Source organism: Ruditapes philippinarum, unplaced genomic scaffold (genome assembly GCF_026571515.1).
Source record: "Ruditapes philippinarum isolate M1 unplaced genomic scaffold, ASM2657151v2 ctg201_1_1_1_1, whole genome shotgun sequence".
Lineage (NCBI taxonomy): Eukaryota > Metazoa > Mollusca > Bivalvia > Venerida > Veneridae > Ruditapes > Ruditapes philippinarum.
The window spans coordinates 191,097-213,004 of record NW_026867332.1 but is presented as its reverse complement, the minus strand read 5'-3'; the positions used below and the strand labels follow the sequence as shown (position 1 = coordinate 213,004).

The 21,908-nt window shown below is 32.1% G+C and overlaps 1 protein-coding gene across 1 annotated transcript in view; it reads right to left on the bottom strand.

Annotated features, from left to right (window-relative positions):
- The window catches only part of LOC132735755 (uncharacterized), a 73,949-nt gene that overhangs the window by 7,482 nt on the left and 44,559 nt on the right, over window positions 1-21,908 (bottom strand). Inside the window, exon 7 of the mRNA XM_060722747.1 lies at window positions 3,335-3,555. Within this exon, the coding sequence (XP_060578730.1) occupies window positions 3,335-3,555 (221 nt within the window). The remainder of the gene's footprint in view (window positions 1-3,334; window positions 3,556-21,908) is intronic.

Sequence of the window (21,908 nt, the reverse complement as noted above, 5' to 3'; positions counted from 1 at the left end):
TAAATTAAAATGCATATGTTTTAATTACATACATGTCAGAATGAATCCATTATCAAATGCAACGTTTTCAGTTACATAAAACAAAGCCAAAATTAAGTGAAATTACAAACAATAGAGGCGATAAATTCGAGTGCATCAATTTCCATCACAAACAATAAAGCCAATATACTCGAATGCACGTGTACGTGACAGAATGAAATATCGTGAAATTTGTTTTCATTATACTCCGATTTTCTCATCAATAAAAAAGAAATATATCTGAATTTTCTTCAGAATATCAAGATTTTTTTCATAAGTCTTATCATCAATTTGCAGGTTGTTGAAGAACTTACAAATTAAATGAATAGCGAATTCATAAGCGAGTGAGGATATTTTCAAGAATATTGTTTACATAATTATAGCTAAAAATAGCTCCACGCGCTCTCCACTGTGTAAATTGTTTATTCTCATGAAATGTTCAGTTCAAGAACCCATTTAGTGATTTATTCTTGTAGTAAATTAGTTGTAGTCGATAATCTGTATTTTGAGATGCTTAATTTCAAGTAATTTATGCTAGTTATAATTTAGTTGCCAAACTACACTTATTCCATGATGGAGAATACTGCATATATATATCGAGCTTGAATATCATATCCCATCAATTGATAAAAAGGTCTGTTCCATGAATAATATACATTTACTATGTTTTGACTGCTTTTTTTATTATTTTTCTTAATCCTCATAGCGTACGCGTATAACAGTTTATATTATCTCCCTTTTTCCATTTAAGATAAAACTAACATCATTAGCTCTTTATGTATTTGATAACCATGTTTTTATTTCTAATTTTGATGTGTTGAAAACAGAGAATAAATCTCCTTGATTTCGAAACTACTAACGTGTTGTGAAGACACAAATAGTAATAATATAATAATATAATTATAACATAATAACAAATTCTATAATAATAATAATATTATAGTATCGTTATTTAAAGAAGCTAATACATGAACATACAGAGTCGTAAAGAGTACAAAAAACAAATTTTGAATTTTATATGTAACCTTGCAAAACCGCATTCGCAACCAGAAATAAATTCAAAATACAGCATTACATAACAATCTGATTAATGTTGCATTTCTTATATTAATTGAACGTAGCTTTTGTGTCTGCTAACCTGCAGTTTATAAGAATAATACACTTATTATAAAATAATACTGAATGTTCGTGTTTGTGTGGCTTGTCTGTTTATTTTAAATGCAATAATAAGAATTTTCGTATCAGCAATAGCAATTTTTCCGCAAGTGACTTCTAAGATCTTCACACTAAACTCAAAGCCAATGATTTTAGAACGTATTACACAACCTGTACCTTTAATGAACCTACCCTCGACATGAAGGGCCATTCCCCTTTAAGAATTCTTGGTATTGAAATTTTGAAATTAGGAATTTTCAAACGTCAGACGGAAACAAACATGTATGTGAAATGTGAATTAAGCAGACAATGAATAAAAATCGTCTAAATTGTTTTCTATCGTTCAGTATCTTGATATTAAGTAACTGATGAAATGGTATCAGGTGCTTGACAAATTGTTCAAGATAAAGATTATAGAATCCGAGAAAAAAAAACAGAACGTTTTAACCTAGTTTACTTCACGATTTATTACGCTTATTACCTATATAACCTTGAGAGAGTGGAAATGCTCGGAAGTGGATATGCCAGGTTAAGGCCGTGTCTACACCTATTCAAGTTTCTTACATGTCACATTTAGATAAGCTAAATAAATGGCCCTTTCAACATTTTTTCAGGCACAATTTTTACTGAAATGTCTCATTAAGATAGCCCAGGATTTATACCTTTGTCTTTGCAAGACTATCATGTTTCTGTAAAATATGTGAAAAAAAAGCGGGAAAATGATGCAATTAGCTAAAACAGAATGGAGTTCATTGAAAAAATGTGACAAAAATTTATTTTGATGCAAATTCTTTATTTGATGAAAGTTATTCACTAAATGAACAAGATCATTTTAAATCCATTTTGACTCTACTTAAAAAAGCGCTCTTTTTTATTTTTTTACAATGTATTTATTTACATTTGTTATTTAATTTTTTTTGCTCTTCTGTGTATCAGCGTATTGATTCGTTCCTTTGACCAAGACATTGTAATCATTTACTGAAATTCAAAGGGCATGTACACTGAATCAACAACAAAAAGTCAGAAAATAATAAAAATAACAGCACTATCAAACCTTCGGGGCACATGTTTTGTGTCAAACCGGTGTTATCAGTGTCTTGACAGCCAAAAACTTGTAGAAAAATAGAACATGTTCTAACTTTCTTGCAAGAAATTATCTTCTTGGATGTCACATAATTTCTCTTTAAAACTCATTCAAGTAGGGTGTCTACACTATCCAATACAAGAGAATATGATACTTGCATTCAAGACTTGGATAGGTGTAGACGGGCTCTAACAGAGAGCTCAAGTTTGCCATTTAATCCATCATTCCATAATCTAGCGAAGAGATCACATTTAAGGTTTTTACTTATCTCATCCTTTAATCTTAACAGATAATTAAAACGAAAACCTAGATGGGAAAATCTTGTACAATTCAAAATGCCTTCGGAAACAGTTTTTCATTTAGATACTTTTTTAAACATTAGTAATTTCTGTTGTTACATATTTTCTTATTGCAGTTGTCAATCACCTAGATTTGTTTGAGATTAAGTAAGGTACTTTTGGATGAATGAAAAAGCTATATGTTGTTGAGATATAAAAATAGGTTTAAACATACATTTTTCATACTATTCGTGTTTTTACCAATTTTTATTCATTGAATTGATAAACCTTTATGGTGTTTTATTCATCAATCAATGAAAATCTTAAATACAATAGAAAGAACAGGTTCCTATCCTTAAGCTTATTTTATGATGTTTAGTCTATAATGCAATGTTGTAACGTACTCACGTAGTAACGTTGCTTTACAGGAAAGTAACGTAAGATTACAAAAAGTAACACCATCATATTCTATATATCTTTAAAACGTCACGTACAAAGAAGTATCGTACATTTTAACGCAAGTTTAAAAAATTTTTAACGTTATAATGTATCTGATAAATAAAAGTAATGTAGCTTACAAGATGTATTACAAGTTACTATCTAAGTTACAATTGTGGTAACTCAACTTACAAAAGCATATCGCTAGACTTTATAAAGAAGTAACGTTATTTCTGTTTATTTTTTTATTTATTTATTTATTTTATTTTTTTTTTTGCGTACGTCTAAAATGTGATATCTTATGAAACAGAAGTAACGGAAGTTATTATTATTGTTATGTAGTTAAGGAAACAAATTTTACCTTATCCACTGAGCACTGACGCTCTTCTTCTCAATGTATCCAGCAATAGTTTGCCTTTCCTCTAAATCTGTAGCAGGAATTTTCTTAACAACGAGTGGTTTGTGACGTTTTCTCATACACGTCGGAGAATCTGTCGGTGACGTCGCACCACTCTGTTCGCCACCTGACATTGTGCTGGAATTAGCGTTAAAAGACCTTGACCTCCGCACTTCTCTACAGCCCTGAAAAATATAAAACAGTGATTCTGTATTAGGAAAATAAAAAGCTGATTCCAATTACTAAGTGCCAACTGAAATGGAACTACTTTATTTATTATAACGCGCTCTTGTATGTTTATTTAACAGCCGATTTCTTTGTGAATGAATATTCCTGCATATCTTTGCATTTAAAAATATTCTCTTTTCAAACATATTGACTTTTTCATGACCAAAGTCCAATTTGAAACTTAATGAATGGAGATTTCAGAGACCTGAAGATATAAAACAAGCAGTTATAACCAACGGAAGGTTAATTAACTTACAGTGCATGAAGTCCAGACTAAAAAAATGCCCAAAGACAGAAGATAATTCTTACGTCTTAGAAAAAAAATATCATAAATCTTCAACCTTTAAGTATAAAATTATATCATTTATCTTAACCGGAACTTAGAGACGATGTTATAATCTCCAATCAAACTATAACAAATAATTATTTTTCAAAGAATGCCTGCAATGATGATGTTAGCGGATTGCTTTTTTATCTCCAAATTACGTCATTAACATAACATTTTTTTATCTTTCATGTGTACAGACGATATCGACAAGCTGTTCAAATAAACGATCATGACTGTTAAAATCTAAACATAATTGTGCTGAACAACGTTTGATCTTTTTGTAATGTTTTAAATGAGATGTTCAAAATGTTAAATGGAGAATACTTTTTAAAACTTGTAAAGTCTAGAACAATTACAAAATAACGCACCGACTTTAATGGGCGCTGTCACGGATTGTTAGAATACTGTAAATTATTTTAATATAAATCGATAGTTTCACTTCTTTTACTCTTTTAATATGGCATTCCCAAGTTTTTGAAGAAAGTTCCTTGCTATACGGGAATATTAAATATTTGTATGCGTGGAAACACATTTCCATTTTACATTTTTTAGTTTTGAAAATACACAATACAGATTTTAAAAATACTTTTTTCAGCTACAGTCCAAACATTGGAAATATTTTACATGTACATAATTATAAATATATGATTGCTAAAATGATGAATACTATATCAAGCTGGAATAAAGTAAGTTAAAATTAAAATTCCATTTACAGTGGCGTATACATACGCTTTAGCTATATTTAGCTTCGCGTTATTAGCAGAATTTGAAATTAAGGCGGGAAAAAAACAAGCAAAATCTGTTATATGAAGTCCATTTGCGTTAATAAAAAAACAAGGTTTTTTATAAAATCATTTATTTCACGTCTATTTAAGAAAATTCTATCTTCCTCAGGCAAACTGTAGCCCGTGAATGAAATTTGTTTGGGTTTTTATTGTGTTTTTTGTATCATATAAATTAGTTGTTGAGATAGGCAACACTTAATTTAACTTATTTATAACTACATTTGTATATATCTAATTACTCTGTCAACCATACTATCTTTTTTAATAAACAAATTATATTTCGCTCGGGCAAAGGTTAAACGGAGGTCAACATTTCCTAGTGTAATTTTACGCTTTTTTACGGATGAGTAATGCAAAAATTATAATGATTTTTTATCAACTCCATTCATAATATATAATATATCATGATATATATCAAAATGATCTTTACATCATGCAAAGGAAAATGGTTAAAAGGCCAGAAACATTGAAAGGTTTGTCGTCAAACTGGCAATTGAGATAATTGAACCCCTAGTTTGCTTTGTAGGAGCACATTTGTCTCGGGGCACATTTATCTTACGTAAGACCGATGCGGTCGCATTTGTCCCACATGAGACAAATGGGACCTCAAATGTCTACCCCAAAAAACGCATTTGTGTAACAAATGTGCTCCGAACAAGTTTTTTAAGGGACAAGAAAGCACATTTGTCTCATGTGTTTTTAAGGGACAAGAAAGCACATTTGTCTCATGTCATTTTTTTATGACATATTTGTCACATATTTCTCCACGGCAGAAATTCTTTTTTAGAATCGAGGTTCGCTGTTTCACCTCATGTCAAGTGTTTGCTTATGCTTTCTTTATGAAAACCTTAAGTGAACTATTGATTATAATATCTCTAATTCAAGAAATTGATTGGCTTAACCTGAAGGCGTACACTGAAACATACTAAATCCCGTTCACGATGGTACAATGGTGACAGCGCGATGGCACGACGGTACGTTGATGAAAAAGCCATGGTGCGATGGTGAAAACACATTGATACGAACGTGAAACAACGATTGTACGATAGTGAAACAACGATTGTACGAAGGTGAAACCACGAAGGCTCGATGATGAAAACGTGATCGTACAATGGTGAAAGACGATGTTACGATGGTGAAAATACGATGGTACGGTATGATGAAACTGCGATGTTATGATGATGAAAACGCGATATTATATTCTCTATCGTGTCATCGCATCATCGTGATTTCACCACCGTGCCATCGTGTTTTAACCATCGTACCATCTCAATTTCACCTTTGTACCATTGTGCATAGCTGTTCAGGGAGACAAAAATGTTACTTATGTCCAAACGGAACACTGTAATCGGTTGATATTGAATGATATAATATCGTGACTCGTTTCGCATCTCGCCGAAATCTCGCGTCGAGCGAAATCTCGCGTCTCGCTGCGCATCTTGTTTGTCGACGCGAGACAAGAAATGTATTCCAGGTCATAAACCGATAAGTAGTATTCCCTTTATAGTCTACATAAAATCACTTAAAGGCCCATTATGCCAGAGAAATGCTATTATTTGTATTCTTCAAAAGCTTTTTATTTTTGGTATACTTTTATAGCTCTAAAAAGTTACTCATTGGCTAATTACCTGAAGCATTTTTTCATCTGCTGCTTTTTTGCAGTTTGTACAGTTGAAGTGATTTAAAATTTTGTATTGAAGTCGAAATACTACTTTGTTTACATTTTCTACTTTTATGACGCATTATTTTACATTTATCGCAAATTTCTTTGGGTTACAAGCATCTAACTTCCTCAGAAACCATTATTTGAATATTAATAAATTCATACTTGCCCTATCTAAAGAAGTAAACATTTATTCATTTCGGAAATCTCGTGGTACGGGATACTTCGACATTGCGAGATCTCGTGTTACAATATCGTGTCTCGCTTCGTGTCTCATCGGAATGTCGCGTCTCGCTCGATTCTGAGTGGCCCGATATTCCATAATTATGGCATAACCCGGATTATTTCAGTAACTCATGCATGTTTTAAGTGCCTTTTCAATGGCGGATCTGAAAGAATGACGATTCTTATACATATATTTCTGATGAAAACAAAATAGTGTGTAATGGTCTTCTTATTTTCTTTTATAGATCATTTAAGGGCCTCCGTGGCCGAGTGATTTAAAAAAAAAAAACACTTGCCCCTAACCACTGTAGGCTCTCGACACATACACGGGGCGTCGAACTTTTCATGCGAGGATCCCGGTCAGGGTCCATATGCGGAATACATATCAGCATGCGCACGCAATTACTATCGCGTGCGCACGTAATAGTATCGCGTGGCCACGCAAAAACTATCGTGTGCGCACGTAACAAATAAGAAAATTCTATTTCCCCTTTATGCCACCGTAGATACTACCTTGTTTGTGCTAAGATTATTTCTAGTGCCATAAATCATTTATAAAACTTTAAGCATTGAAAATAAACGTATCACAATTAATAACGATAAGAACAGACTTGCTGCATATGTGTTTAGGTTCTGGATGCTGCACCTGTAAAAATTTTCATTGTGACATGCAGAACAGGTATATTCTTTAGAATCTAATATATGACTCCTATGCATTTTTGACTGACCGGAAGTGACCACAAAACGATATTATAAATACAGAAAACACAGAACAATCTGAATGGCCGGTAGCCGGTATACAGATGAGCGTAATCATTACCTTTTAAGAATTTTATTGAAAAATGTGAGACAAATGTGCTTCGAGTGTCCTTTCTATTGTTTGTCGAACACATCTGTCTCATTTCCAATTTGTCGCAAATATGAATGTTTACGAACACATCGGTCACACTTTGTGAGACAAATGTGCTCCGAGACAAATGTGCTCCTACATTGCTATCTACAATCAGATTCTTCCCATGTGACCAGTACCGACCACGATCAGCTGGCACAACAATGCTGTCTGATCATGGTCTGCAATGAACATGGTCTGCACTGTCCGCTTTTCATTGCATATTTGGAAATGTGTCCTGAAAATGAACGTATTTCATAAAGTTGAATTCTTGAATATGAGCCTGGAAAAAGTTGAAACTACCTCACCGGTTTTTCGAAGTAACCGTATCACTTTTGTTTCCCCTATCAAATTAACAAGCAGACACAGTCTTGGGTGCTTATTTAGAGACCTCCCAAATAAAATGTTTAACTTTAACTTATATCGTTTTAAGTGGATAACACCAGTCGTCGTTCAACAAGATAACAAGACAATATTTCATATTGCTTAGTCACCCAGACACATACACGTAAAAGCACAACATGGGGCCTTTTTTGAAGATATATTCATATAACTTAGCATCAATCCATATACAGCGGGGGTGCTGAATTCTTAAAATGTCGAAATAAACTTTGAAAAACCGAGTTAATAATGGATGACAATCTAGAACAATATGGATGAAATTTTATACAAACAATAAAGGGTTGTTTTTATTTTTTTGGGTCGTCAGACCAAACAAATAATGGTAGCGAAATTTCAGACCCTGATGCTGTTAATTGCAAATGCCGAAAAGTAGTCCGCTTTTTGAAGCGGTTACTTCCTTTTATATGTACACTAACGCCGAAGATCACTGCGTAAAGATGCTCAAATGACAGGCGCATTAATTTTCAATCAAAATAGTTCCCAAATGGTCGAAAATTTCTAATATTGTTTTATTCTTTATAGATATGCATGCTTATAGTAAGCTCCATGATTATTTACATCTGTGTTAAACGAAATAATAAGGGTTACAAACCATAATTTAGAATTTATAATATGTTTTTTTCTAAGACTATACAAATGATAAAATTATATTTCTATAGTTTTAATCAATATTTGAAATACTCATGTAAAATGTGCTCAGTGTACAACAATCCCCAATTTTTAATACGTTATCTTAATGGTATTTTAAAGATATTATCTTAATGGGAGTTCGTTAATTTATTACATTTTATGAATTTTTTATGTATGCAAAAACAATCATTTTTATCTGTATAATAAAAAGTTACATTCATACATGACCCAGTAACCTTTAACTTCGAAATGGAGCCAACAAACGTTCTCATTTGCTTAATATATTTATTTATATTAACCTAAACAACATATGTTTTTTCGTGCCAAAAAATGCGCGTTACTTGATGTTGAAAACATGAAACAATCGTGCAGTTTTTTACAGTATTAAAATGAATTTGTCATCATCAAATATGTTTTTATATTATAGATAGAATCGGTATAGAAATAACACATGGAAAAAAAGACATAATATCTGTATGATAACATGAATTGAGAAATGACAAAGATCACGTAATAAGAAGCGAGATTCTCACGAGAAAATCATGTTCGTAAGTGTAAATACTGCTTTACCAAGTACTATTGTATACTTCAATTCAATTAATACTTTAAATTTTGTTAAGTTTAAATGATTTAATACGTCCATGCATTGTATATAAATACTGAATAACCCCATCTTCTTCGTCTATGTTACAAAACAAAAACAAACAAAAAAACAGAAAATACATGTCAATACTTGAACTAAATATTATAAATGCTATCATTTTATTTCTCAAAAACTTTTATTTTTTGGTATCCTTTTAAAGTTTCCAAAATATAAGTCATTTGCCACATAGATTTACTATCTTTTTGCTTCTTTTGCTATTTTGTTAATTGATTTAATTATAGCGAATCGTGTTATATTACCATCGTATTAGTCTTCCCCCTGTTTCCAAAGACTGGCAGACGCTGAATATTCCGAACTATTGGCATCTTTTTTTAAATGCAACTAATATTTAAAAATAAACCCCAACATATAATTGTTGCGAAAAGTTATTATATAGCACTTATCATTTTTATTATAACACACTTCAAATCGAATATCTTGTTCAAGTGCTATAATTTATATTCTATGTTTTTTGTCTCCTACACTTGGGTTTATAACTCCTTCAAAATCTCTCAAAATCTCGTGAAAATTCCTCTCTGTGACACTTACGATGATCAGTCAACACTGCACGTTACATCCTTGAATTATTCTTTCACATCACGTTACATACATAATATAATATACATGTATACCACTTAAAGACCAGCTATTTTCAGAAACACTTGGTGGCGTCTTCGCGAAACAATATCCATAGCAAGATTAGAGTGTTTCTGTTAATCCAGACAAACATTTTATTTAGATGTATTTCAAGCATCCAGCAGAACTAAAACGTTGCAAAAATTCCTAACAGTTCATTTTCTAAGTTTAGAAATAAGTAATTTTAAAAGACTTCAGACCTACTCGATACTGAAAAGTTTGTTTTTAGATTATAACAAATCTGACCAACGATGATATGTCGTATTAATTATAATAATTAAACACATTCTATGGTAACAATAAGCAGATATTAGCTGATAGGATAAATCCTTTTTCAAATATTCCAGTGTCATAAACACCGACAAATATTCACATCAAAGCTTATATATAGAGATAACTAAATAACAAAAACGGGGGAAAAACGGGATATACGATGACGTCTGCTATCAGCTTACATTACAACCAAACTACATTGTAGGTATTTGGATTATAACTATATCTTTTTTGTAATCGTGTATGTAGAAAAATAATCGGTTATTTTTTGTAGATAGATGATCGTTTGATAATCTCTTCATTGTAAAGGGCAATAACAGATTCTATAGCCAATTATTTCAATCAATAAACCTTACTGATAAGTCTTTCGGCACCTCGTTAGTACAATATACGATGTTTTTGTATTGCTGACCAAAGATCGTCAAGGTCGTTGGGTCAAAACTGATTTACATGTAGTCATATTGAGTACACGGTTTAAATAGCTAAAATGATAAATCCCTGTAACTGTTTTGAATTTTAATCGTTTATCAAGTAAATTTAGTTGTTTAAGTCCTCCATTAATTCATGTAAGTGATTCATACAATGTCCGTTTCTCACGTTTCAACGGAAGCACCGTTTATTTCAATAAACACTGGCTTCTCATTATTCACTTTAAATCGAGTAAAAAAGTCAATTTAGAGTCTTCCTCTAACATGCAGTTGCTAATAATACTTTACAAGTTCAGAATGTTGGTACGTGATGAAAACGGTTTTTAACAAGAACCACCTGTTTCACGGAGTAAAACCGGAACTTCTTGAAACTAACACAATAGTCTTACTTTTTATTTTAAAATAGAATTGCAAAAATAATATTCAAATTTAGTTCGAATAAAAATCCGGCAACCTAAAAGTTCCGCAAAATATTTTTATATAAAATGAAAAATTACGTATTGCATTTGATAAGTAATAGAAAGAGCACTGAAACACGAGGCTATCTGATTTGTACGAGGGGGCGTAGCCCCCGAGTATAAATCAGATTGCCGAGTGTTTTGGTGTTCTTTCTCTTTTGTATCATAGTCAAACATAAAAACACGTTTCCTGCTGTCACAATATGAAACCCCGGGAAAAAGTAACCAATGAACGAGCATCTGTATCGCTTTCCCTTTCTCTTCCGTCAGAATATGTAAACCCCAGCAAAAATGAACCAATCAATGGACACGCTCTGGAGTGCGGGTAACTAATACCCGCACTCCAGTTAACGCTCTGTACATGTATATGTCTGACACATTTTCAACAGAAAACATAGTTTGGAGACCTTTCTGCTGAAAATATGTCAGAGTTAAATCGTGTACATATACATGCACAGTGCGTTAACTGGAGTGCGGGTATTAGTTACCCGCACTCCAGAGCATGCCCATTGATTGGCTCATTTTTGATTGGGTTTACATATTGTGACGGCAGAGAAAGGGAAAGCGACAGAAATGTCATATTCAGATGTTCGTTCATTGGTTCATTTTTGCCGGGGTTTCATATTGTGACAACAGGGAACGTGCTTTTATGTTTGACTATGATACAAAAAAGAAAGAACACCAAAACACTCGGCAATCTGATTTATACTCGGGGGCTACGCCCCCTCGTACAAATCAGATAGCCTCGTGTTTCGGTGCTCTTTCTATTACTTAAAATATAATAATTTTTAATTTTGTACCTTGATATATCATTTCGAATTCCTCAATAGGTTATAGTAATTGAGTAATTTAGCAAAGAACTTATGTTATTTGAAAACCAAACTCATGTTATACCTGCGCATTAACAAAACCAGTGTGCACGTGGGCTCGTGATATTTGTGAATGTTAAACATTCAAAGAAAAACGAAAAACAAAAGTGTATAGATAAAACAACAACACCGTGAAAGTTTTCAAAACACCCAAGTTGTAAAAACGGTTCGTTCAAAAATCAAACTTGCAAAATTATGCGGTAGGTATTTTATGACTGAAACACATTTTTATTGTAATAAACATTAAGTACAAATACATTTTAGAACTTACTAGTATATAGAAAATTGATAGTTACCCGATAAGATTGGAATTCACATAAAGTTCACAAGTGACTTCATGTGGCTAACATAAAAACGACCATTAAATGTTCGTGACATAATTACAAATTAAGAATGTACCTGAGTTTACTAACTAATTTAAACACTATAGAAGGTCGAAAGAAAATATCTCGAGGTGTAGTTTGTTTTCGATGATTTACACGAAAGCACGGGAAACTTGTGATTTATGTGCTATGGAAGGAAAAGTAAAGGTTACAAATGCCACACAATCCTGTCTACATAGTATCAGGAAGACAAATCAATCAAGTCTGTAAAATTTACAATATGAAAGCACGCAAAAACCACTGTTGCATTCTTAAAATAAAGCATCCTGTTTTGTTTTGTTTTTGTTCTGTTGAAATCATATGTTTGTTTTTTGTTGTTGAGGTTGTTATTGTTTGTTGTCTTGTCGTTGTTTGTTGTTATTTGGTGTATGTGTGCGTGTTTTTTTGTTTTTGTTTTTTTTGTTGTTGCTTTTTTTTGTTTTTATGTTTTTGTTTTTTTGTTGTTTTTTTTGGGGGGGGTGGGGTGTAAAAGGGGTTGTTGTCTTGTTGGGTTTTGGGTTTGGGTTCGTTTTGTGCTGTTGTTTTTGTTTTATGTTTTGTTTGTTCGTTGTTTTTTTTTTCTTTCTTTTATTGTGTATTTATTGTGTATTATCGCGTATCTTTCACTGCAGTAAAAACGTTACAAATGGCAGAACTACCAAAACTACATTTATTATATCTAGGTCAAACAAAATTATTCTGTGCCATATAAGAGCATTATTATGGGTCAAACATGTGTATATCTGACAGAATGAATAAGCGGTAAATAAGTGTCACGTATATTATAAATAATATGAAAATAATGTAAGAGCTATTAACCGACATTTTTGCATTTACCGACTATAAGATGTGCATGTAGTTAATGAAGTCGAACTAATTTGAAACTATGATGTAGAAGTACACTTTGACAACTGTGTTTCGCAGCATTTGCCCTTTAAACATAAATGACTGGAGAAGTATCAAGTAGTTATAGAGTAATCTTCCCAACATTTTGAAAAAAGTTAAAAGTTTAAGTGAAACGCACTCTTACGACAAAGCGACAGGGACATTTTCAGCTTCACGAATTCATTAATTCAACTTCAAGATATCAACTTTTCATTATATTTAATTCTTGAAGATCTTAAACGATTTTGACCTCATAAATTCACGATATACGAACAGACACGGATAAAGTTCATGAATTCACGTTTTTTAAGATGACAACTTCATGAATCCGTGAATTCACGATTTCATCTTCACGAAAACTTTAAGTTGAAATAGAGAATTCGTAAATTTATGAAACTGAAATCGTAAACAAAACATGACTTCGTGAAGTTTAAAGTGTGAATAAATGAAATTAGTGAAGTTGAGTAGCTTTAACCATTGATTCGCGAAGTTTAAATGTCACTTACAGGTGTTTCGTAGTTTTTTAAGATGATTTAACTAATTTACAGCTACACAGTCTTAAGGTTAAATTAGTTAATTTGGACTCATTCCTTTTATTTAATTAATGTAACGAGGAACAAAAACCATTAAACTTTAGATTTTATATAACAAAAAAAGCTTCCAAATTCTTTCATCTCATTTTTTTGTAAAAAAAAGCTTACTCAAAGCATCAATTTAGATAAGTTACATTAATAGAAAGTTAATTCAAATCTAGCTAAAACGTATGACATCAAAAGGAATTACATGATGCAAAGGCGTACACTTTGGAGAAAAGAAATTGCAATTTGCCAGAGATAGTGACGTAACTAATAGGTTCTTAATTGACACATCGACTCAAAAATAGTTTTTTAATGTAGATGATGAACGGTAAAATATACATTATAAATACTTTTAATTACCATAATTATTGTAATCAAGATATTTCAAATTAAGACTGTGTAAGAAAGTGGTTGCGGTTTTCTGTCAAAGATTTGATTCTTCTTTATTCTTTTTAGTGTCTTAACATCAATTCAAGACAAAAAATAGTTTTAATTCATTTCATCAATGTTTAATATGAATGCATCAAAACGATTTGTAAAGGAAATGTTTAATGTCCGAAATTCGAAAAAGAATATCCATGGAAACTATAAATTATATTGCATAAAAAATAGAGAACTTTTGACAAGAAACTAGTATTATTATGGTAATAACTCAACATGTTTAAAAAGAGTTCTGGTGGGGTTATAAATTATAAAATATAAATTACTTACATAAAATAATTATCCTTCAATGACCTAAATATGAATCCTTAGATTTCAGCTTTGGAAAAAAACACATCTTTATAATATTATCCCTTTAATTATGTCAATAAAGTATTCCGTTTGTAAAGCTATCTCATTTGTTTATTCCGAAATCACTTATCGTTCTTTAGAAACACTCTTCACATAGGAGATCCGAAACTTTACATCGTTCTGTACGAAGATCAAAATATATTACAGCCGTAGGATTTTCGTCTAAGATTAAATTTTCATTCCTCTACAAATATAATTTGTCTAAAGAGGGTTATAAATTATAAATCAAGTGGCGTTTGTTTGATTACGGGTGATACCTGGCCTGATATAGGCAAAAAGGTTACGCCAATATCTTTTTTTTCTTTTTTCTTCAGAAAATGTATCAGAATATAAGAATTAAGACTTTCACATATAAAACTAAACGTTGTGTCCTTGTATTATTTATACAATGGTGCAAAGGCCGTAAAAATAAGATTCTTTGATTTAAAAGCATAACATGCCTCCAGATGAGCCAATATATTTCAAGAAAATCAAGCTTCAGAAAAATTGTATTAAGACCTTAAGAAAAGTAAGAATATTTAAGATTTAAGTAATTATTTACATGTTATGTGCGATCAATAACTGATTTTGCAGTATTTAACACCATAGTTTACTGCGTGACTAACGCAATAAGGGCTTTTTTATACATATTTTGACATCTCTTTTGAGAAGTAAAAAATTAAAGCATTTATGGGCCTTTAAGCTTGTTTTAACTTCCTAAATTTTTCGCAGAATTCTGTAAATAGTCAATTCACAATCTAGATCACTCACGAAACATTTCAAAGCAGAACATTCGCCATCAAATAATCATAAACGCGTGGAATGTAAGCATTTTCAATTATAACTGAATAAAGATATAATAACAATGTCTGATTGTTTGCCAAGAGTTTAATCAAATTACGTATTAACGATTAAGCACCTGAGATTTTAAAACTAAGTGTTTTTATGTCATTCAGGGCAGAAATTATAAGTTAATGGTAATAAAATCTGATAAATATATAGTTATGCATAGTTTTATATATTCACTGAAGTGCTAGCGTAACTTGCCGGGTTTTATGAGCTTGTGATTGACAAGTACGTTTTTATTTATGTAAAGTTTAATTTATAAGACTAGGTCAATTGAAAGTGAAAGTACATGAAAAAGAAAAACGTGTATGTGTAGTTATTTGAGTTACAGGTCATCATTTCGTCATTAAAGATTATCTGAGATATCTGTTTAAAGGTATCTGTTTTGACAGAAATCTGCTTTGACAGGTATCTGTTTTGAAAGATATCTGTTTAAAGATAACATGTCTGTTTACAGATATCTGTAATGAGAGATATATGTAGTGAGAGATGTCTGTACATAGTGAGAGATATCTATAGCGAGAGGTATCTGTAGTTAGAGATATCTGTAGTGAGAGATATCTGTAGTGGGAGATATCTGTAGTTAGAGATATCTGTAGTTAGAGATATCTGTAGTGAGAGATATATGTAGTGAGAGATGTCTGTAGTGAGGGATATCTGTAGTGAGAGATATCTGTAGTGGGAGATATCTGTAGTTAGAGATATCTGTAGTGAGAGATATCTGTAGTTAGAGATATCTGTAGTGAGAGATATCTGTAGTTAGAGATATCTGTAGTGAGAGAGATATCTGTAGTTAGAGATATCTGTAGTGAGAGATATCTGTAGTTAGAGGTATCTGTAGTGAGAGATATCTGTAGTGAGAGATATCTGTAGTGAGAGATATCTGTAGTTAGAGATATCTGTAGAGAGAGATATCTGTAGTTAGAGATATCTGTAGTGAGAGATATCTGTAGTTAGAGATATCTGTAGTGAGAGATATCTGTAGTTAGAGATATCTGTAGTGAGAGATATCTGTAGTTAGAGATATCTGTAGTGAGAGATATCTGTAGTTAGAGATATCTGTAGTGAGAGATATCTGTAGTGAGAGATATCTGTAGTGAGAGATATCTGTAGTGAGAGATATCTGTAGTTAGAGATATCTGTAGTGAGAGATATCTGTAAAGAGATATCTGTAATGAGATATATCTGTAGTGAGAGATATCTGTAGCGAGAGATATCTGTAGTGAGAGATATCTGTAGTTAGAGATATCTGTAGTGAGAGATATCTGTAAAGAGATATCTGTAATGAGATATATCTGTAGTGAGAGATATCTGTAGTTAGAGATATCTGCAGTTAGAGATATCTGTAGTGACAGATATCTGTAGTGAGAGATATCTGTAGTTAGAGATATCTGTAATGAGAGATATATGTAGTGAGAGATATCTGTAGCGAGAAATATCTGTTTGGGGCGATATCTGTAAAGAGATATTTGTTTTGAGACATATTGTATTACGACAAGATATTGCTTTTAACAATTTCGAAATATACGCAAAGGGTAATGCGATCTTAATTTTAAATTCACAGTGTACATGTATAGTGATCCACTCAATGATGTAGAAGTTACAAGTCTAACAAATCTGCGTTTTAAAGACCTGAGCATCTTTCACGGTCAGACATTTGAAATCAATTAGTACATAAATCATTAAAACTGACACGAATGTTTGTTTCTCTCAAAGAAATGACCACAATATAATAACATCATTTCGTAGATTAAAGTGTCATTATTCACGCCCTCTTTATGTGACCATCGTCATTAATGGTCAATATTGATAGAATACGTGTAATAAAATAGTTACATTCCATCACAACAACTCTTGTTATTTTGCAATAAATCTCCTCTCCTCCGAATAAACCAGGAAATAACATTGCAAGACTGCCGATTTTAGGATGAAGTAGTGTGACGCGAATTTTGAGCACTGTGTCACCTCGTCATTAACACCAACTTCTCTATAAATACAAGTTACAAGACTAAGAACGAATCAGTTTGACGTTATGCTTGAAAACTGTGTCACATCGTCACCCATAAATCTCCCGCACGTCTCTAGATAAATACTACAAAACTACCTCGTCAGAACCCCCCCCCCCCACACACACACACCTCTAAATAAATGTTTAAAGACTAGGAACGGATCAGTGTGATCAGTATTTGAACAATGTGTCACCTCGTTAACCCCCCCCCCCCCACACACACACACACACACCACACCTCTCTAAATAAATGTTACAAGACTAGGAATGAGAAGTGTCACATTATTTTTTTTTCATTCAAGCATTTTGCAAATATTCTTTTTGTAAAATTCAAACAGTAAATTTGGCAGCAGGTATATAACTTTATACACTTTAAGATAACTGAAGTCCCGCAAGATCTCCTACTTTCTCGTGACACTTAGTGCAGCAGATTTCTATATAAAAAAACATGTATAACAGTAACCCGACACACTTCCCTATATCGTTTTCAATAAAACTTACAAAACATTTAAGATATTTACTTTCTTCATGGCGTCAACGTGTGCAGATATGCAAATTTTCTATCAGAATATCCGATTTCAAATAAAGATAATTTACATACTGAAAGCTTGCTTACAAACATCTTATAACCCGTATGTATAACAACAAAATTCATTACCAAGAAGAGTGTATCATGGATCAAATCTATCCCATTCAGACAATAAAACCACGATCAAATAGAAAAATACTGATCCAAATTTCTAAAAGAAGGCAGAAAAGTTATTTTCATGTACACTGTAAATGAGTAGTAAAAGAGATAATACCGACCTTTCTCTTCTTTAGGCCTGGAAGAATCCGTGCCGACAATATAGTTTTAAACATACTAGTATTCGTCTTGGAATATTTTATAAAAATTAACCACTGTCAACTCAGAGAACAAATTATAATTCCAAATCTAAAATTATTTATCAAATATGCCCATTCTTTCTGTGATTTCTTGGCCAAGTGTTTTTTTCACGGTCTAAGTTATCGAATTTCCACCCTTATTTAATCAAAGTACTTAAATGGTGTCATTTTTCAATGATTATTTCCCCTGTTTCTCGTTTTATTAAAGATAGTCTATCTCATTAAACACTATACACTATCATTATACAATGTCATTTTTATCTAATTATATAAATTACATTTAATTAAAGGACCATTGCATATGATTAGGTCTGTCACGTGACATAAGTATGGTTTTAATTCTAATGTCGGTCTAAACTTTAAAGCGACACGCTTATATATGGTCATTTAAACTGTAGCCCATTTAATATTTCCCAAAATGAACATGCAATGCTAAATAATGAAACCATTTAGAAGTCTCGGCATAAAATTAAGTGAACCTAATCTTTACGCAGCATTCATAACAAGAGGGCCATGATGGCCCTGAGGTCGCTCACCTGTATATACCCCCCCCCTCCCCCCGAGCCAATTTTTTACCCAAGGGCTTTTATTTGTTTATTTGAACAGACTTGGTAGACACCCATAAGAAGATGTTTCAATTGCTAAACATCTAAGTTCTAGCTCATTTAGTTTTTTAAAAGAAGTTTTTTAAGTTTTTACTATACACATATAGTTAAAAACAATGACACCCCTGGAGCAGGACCAGTTTTGACCCCCGGGCTTTTATTTGAACAAACTTTGTAGATATTTACTTAAAGATGTTTCATGCTTAATATCTAAACTCTAGCTATTTGGGTTTTTTTCAAAGAAGATTTTTAAGTTTTTGCTATACACATATAAGGAAAATCAATGACCCCCAGGGCGGGCCAGTTTTGACCCCAGGGCTTTTATTTGAACAAACTTGGTAGACACCCATTAGAACATGTTTCATGCTAAATATCTTAGCTCTAGCTCTTTGGGTTCTTTAAAAGAAGATTTTTTAAGTTTTTACTATATGCATATAGGGAAAATCAATGACCCCCGGGGCGGAGCCAATTTTGACCCCAGGGCTTTTATTTGAACAAACTTGGTAGACACTCACTAGAAGATGTTTCATGCCAAATATCTTAGCTCTAGCTCTTTGGGTTCTTTAAAAGAAGATTTTTTAAGTTTTTACTATATGCATATAGGGAAAATCTATGACCCCCTGGGGCAGGGCCAATTTTGACCTCAGGGCTTTTATTTGAACAAACTTGGTAGACACTCATTAGAAGATGTTTCGTGCTAAATATCTTAGCTCTAGCTCTTTTGGGTTCTTTAAAAGAAGATTTTTAAGTTTTTACTATATGCATATAGGGAAAATCAATGACCCCCTGGGGCGGGGCCAATTTTGACCCCAGGGCTTTTATTTGAAAAAACTTGGTAGACATTCACTAGAAGATGTTTCATGCCAAATATCTAAGCTCTAGCTCTTACAGTTCTTTAAAAGAAGATTTTTTAAGTTTTTACTATATGTATATAGGGAAAATCAATGATCCCCCGGGGCGGGGCCAATTTTGACCCCAGGGCTTTTATTTGAAAAAACTTGGTAGACACTCATTAGAAGATGTTTCATGCCAAATATCTAAGCTCTAGCTCTTAGGGTTGTTTAAAAGAAGATATTTAAAGATTTTTCTTTCGGTTGCCATGGCAACCAGAGTTCTGCATGGAATTAAATTCTTTGAACAATTTTTAAAGGTGACCACCAAAGGAACATTCCTGTGAAGTTTGGATGAAATTGGCTCAGTGGTTTATGAGGAGATGTCCTTTAAAGCAAAAGTTTACGGACGGACGACGGACGACGGACGGACGGACGCCGGACGAAAAGCGATCACAAAAGCTCACCCTGTCACTTTGTGACAGGTGAGCTAAAAAGTAGAAACGTCTTATCCAACGTTTTTGTCGCTACAGGAAGAACATACATATTTTAGTGATTTCATATTTTATTTTCAACATAGTTTCTTAAGCTATTTATGTCTGTATGTCTGTCTTTATGTCCTTATAAAATACATTAACACCCATTTTAAATGCAAGCCTCTTTAATCGGGATCGGCGTAATTTTTGACAAATGGAATTACTCCAAGACACTGCTGGGCCAATTATGTATATAACTATTATTGGATTAACATATTTTCATTTATAATTCGCACTAGGTATGTATGCCCGAAGAAGTGTTTATTTCACCGAGTAATACATGTAATTTTGAAATTTAATAAAAACGTTCGAAGGTTATTGAATATAGCTTGAATTAGGCTGTCCTCATTTTGTATCGAAAATTACACATAATTCTTTCTTTGTAAACATGTACACATACTTATGACTAATTTGCCCATTTTATGAGAAAATGATATAGTATTTGTAAAACGTATAACAAAAAACTTGAAAAATGAAATTTTGATAAATTACTTAAAATTGTAATGAAGCCGACTAGTGATTTAGCATATAGAATTATATATACGTAGTTTTATGAATGAATAGACATCATATATCTATATGAAAACACTGATTTATCATCAACTACATATGCTGTTTATGATTTTTAAAAAGACGCCTCTTCTCAAGGCAGGGGTATAGAAATAAAGTGTTTATGGTGTCATTAGATTCGCCACAAACAAGCTGTCTCCATGACTGTGGTCCTAAAATGTCATAAATAAATATTTTTTAAACTTTAAATATGCTCACAACTCAATAACAAATTTACTGTGACGTAATATATGAAGCGAGGATATTTGAATGCTTTGTAATATTTTTAAAACATAAATTACTTTTATAGAGTTGCTTTTTATAATGACTGACTGGCTGCTTAAACAGAATGGTCCATTAACATCTTTTATATGATGTTTAAATCTTCAAATAATCTTAAATGGTTTTCTATCCCTACCGGCAAACATAAATCAATCGAATGCACAGTATTTTCTTTTATGTTAAATAATTGCATATATACAGTACAGTATATTCTAATATGTCAAACAATCGCGTATACAGTATATTCTATTATGTCGAACATTCTATTATGTCGAACAGTCGCATATAAAGTATCTTCTCTTCTTATGTCGAACAATCGCGTATACAGAATATTCTATCACGTCGAACAATCGCGTATTCAGTATATTCTATTATGTCGAACAATCGCGTATATAGTATATTCTATTATGTCGAACAATCGCGTATACAGTATCTTCTATTATGTCGAACAATCGCGTATACAGTATATTCTATTATGTCGAACAATCGTATATACAGTATATTATATTATGTCGAACAATTGTATATACTGTATATTCTATTATGTCGAGCAATCGCATACGCAGTCTATTCTTTTATGTCGAACAATCGTTTAGACAGTATATTCTATCACGTCGAACAATTGTATATACAGTATATTATATTATGTCGAACAATCGTATATACAGTATATTCTGTTATGTCGAACAATCGTTTATAGAGTATATTCTATCACGTCGAACAATCGCGTTTGTTGTTTATTCTATTTTGTCGAACAATCGTGTATACAGTATATTACATTATGTCGAACAATCGTATATACAGTATATTCTATCACGTCGAACAATCAGATATGTTGTTTATTCTATTATGTCTAACAATCGTTTATACAGGATATTCTATCATATTGAACAAGAAACAAACAACAGACTGTATGTTCAAAGATACAAGTACGTGTTCATTAT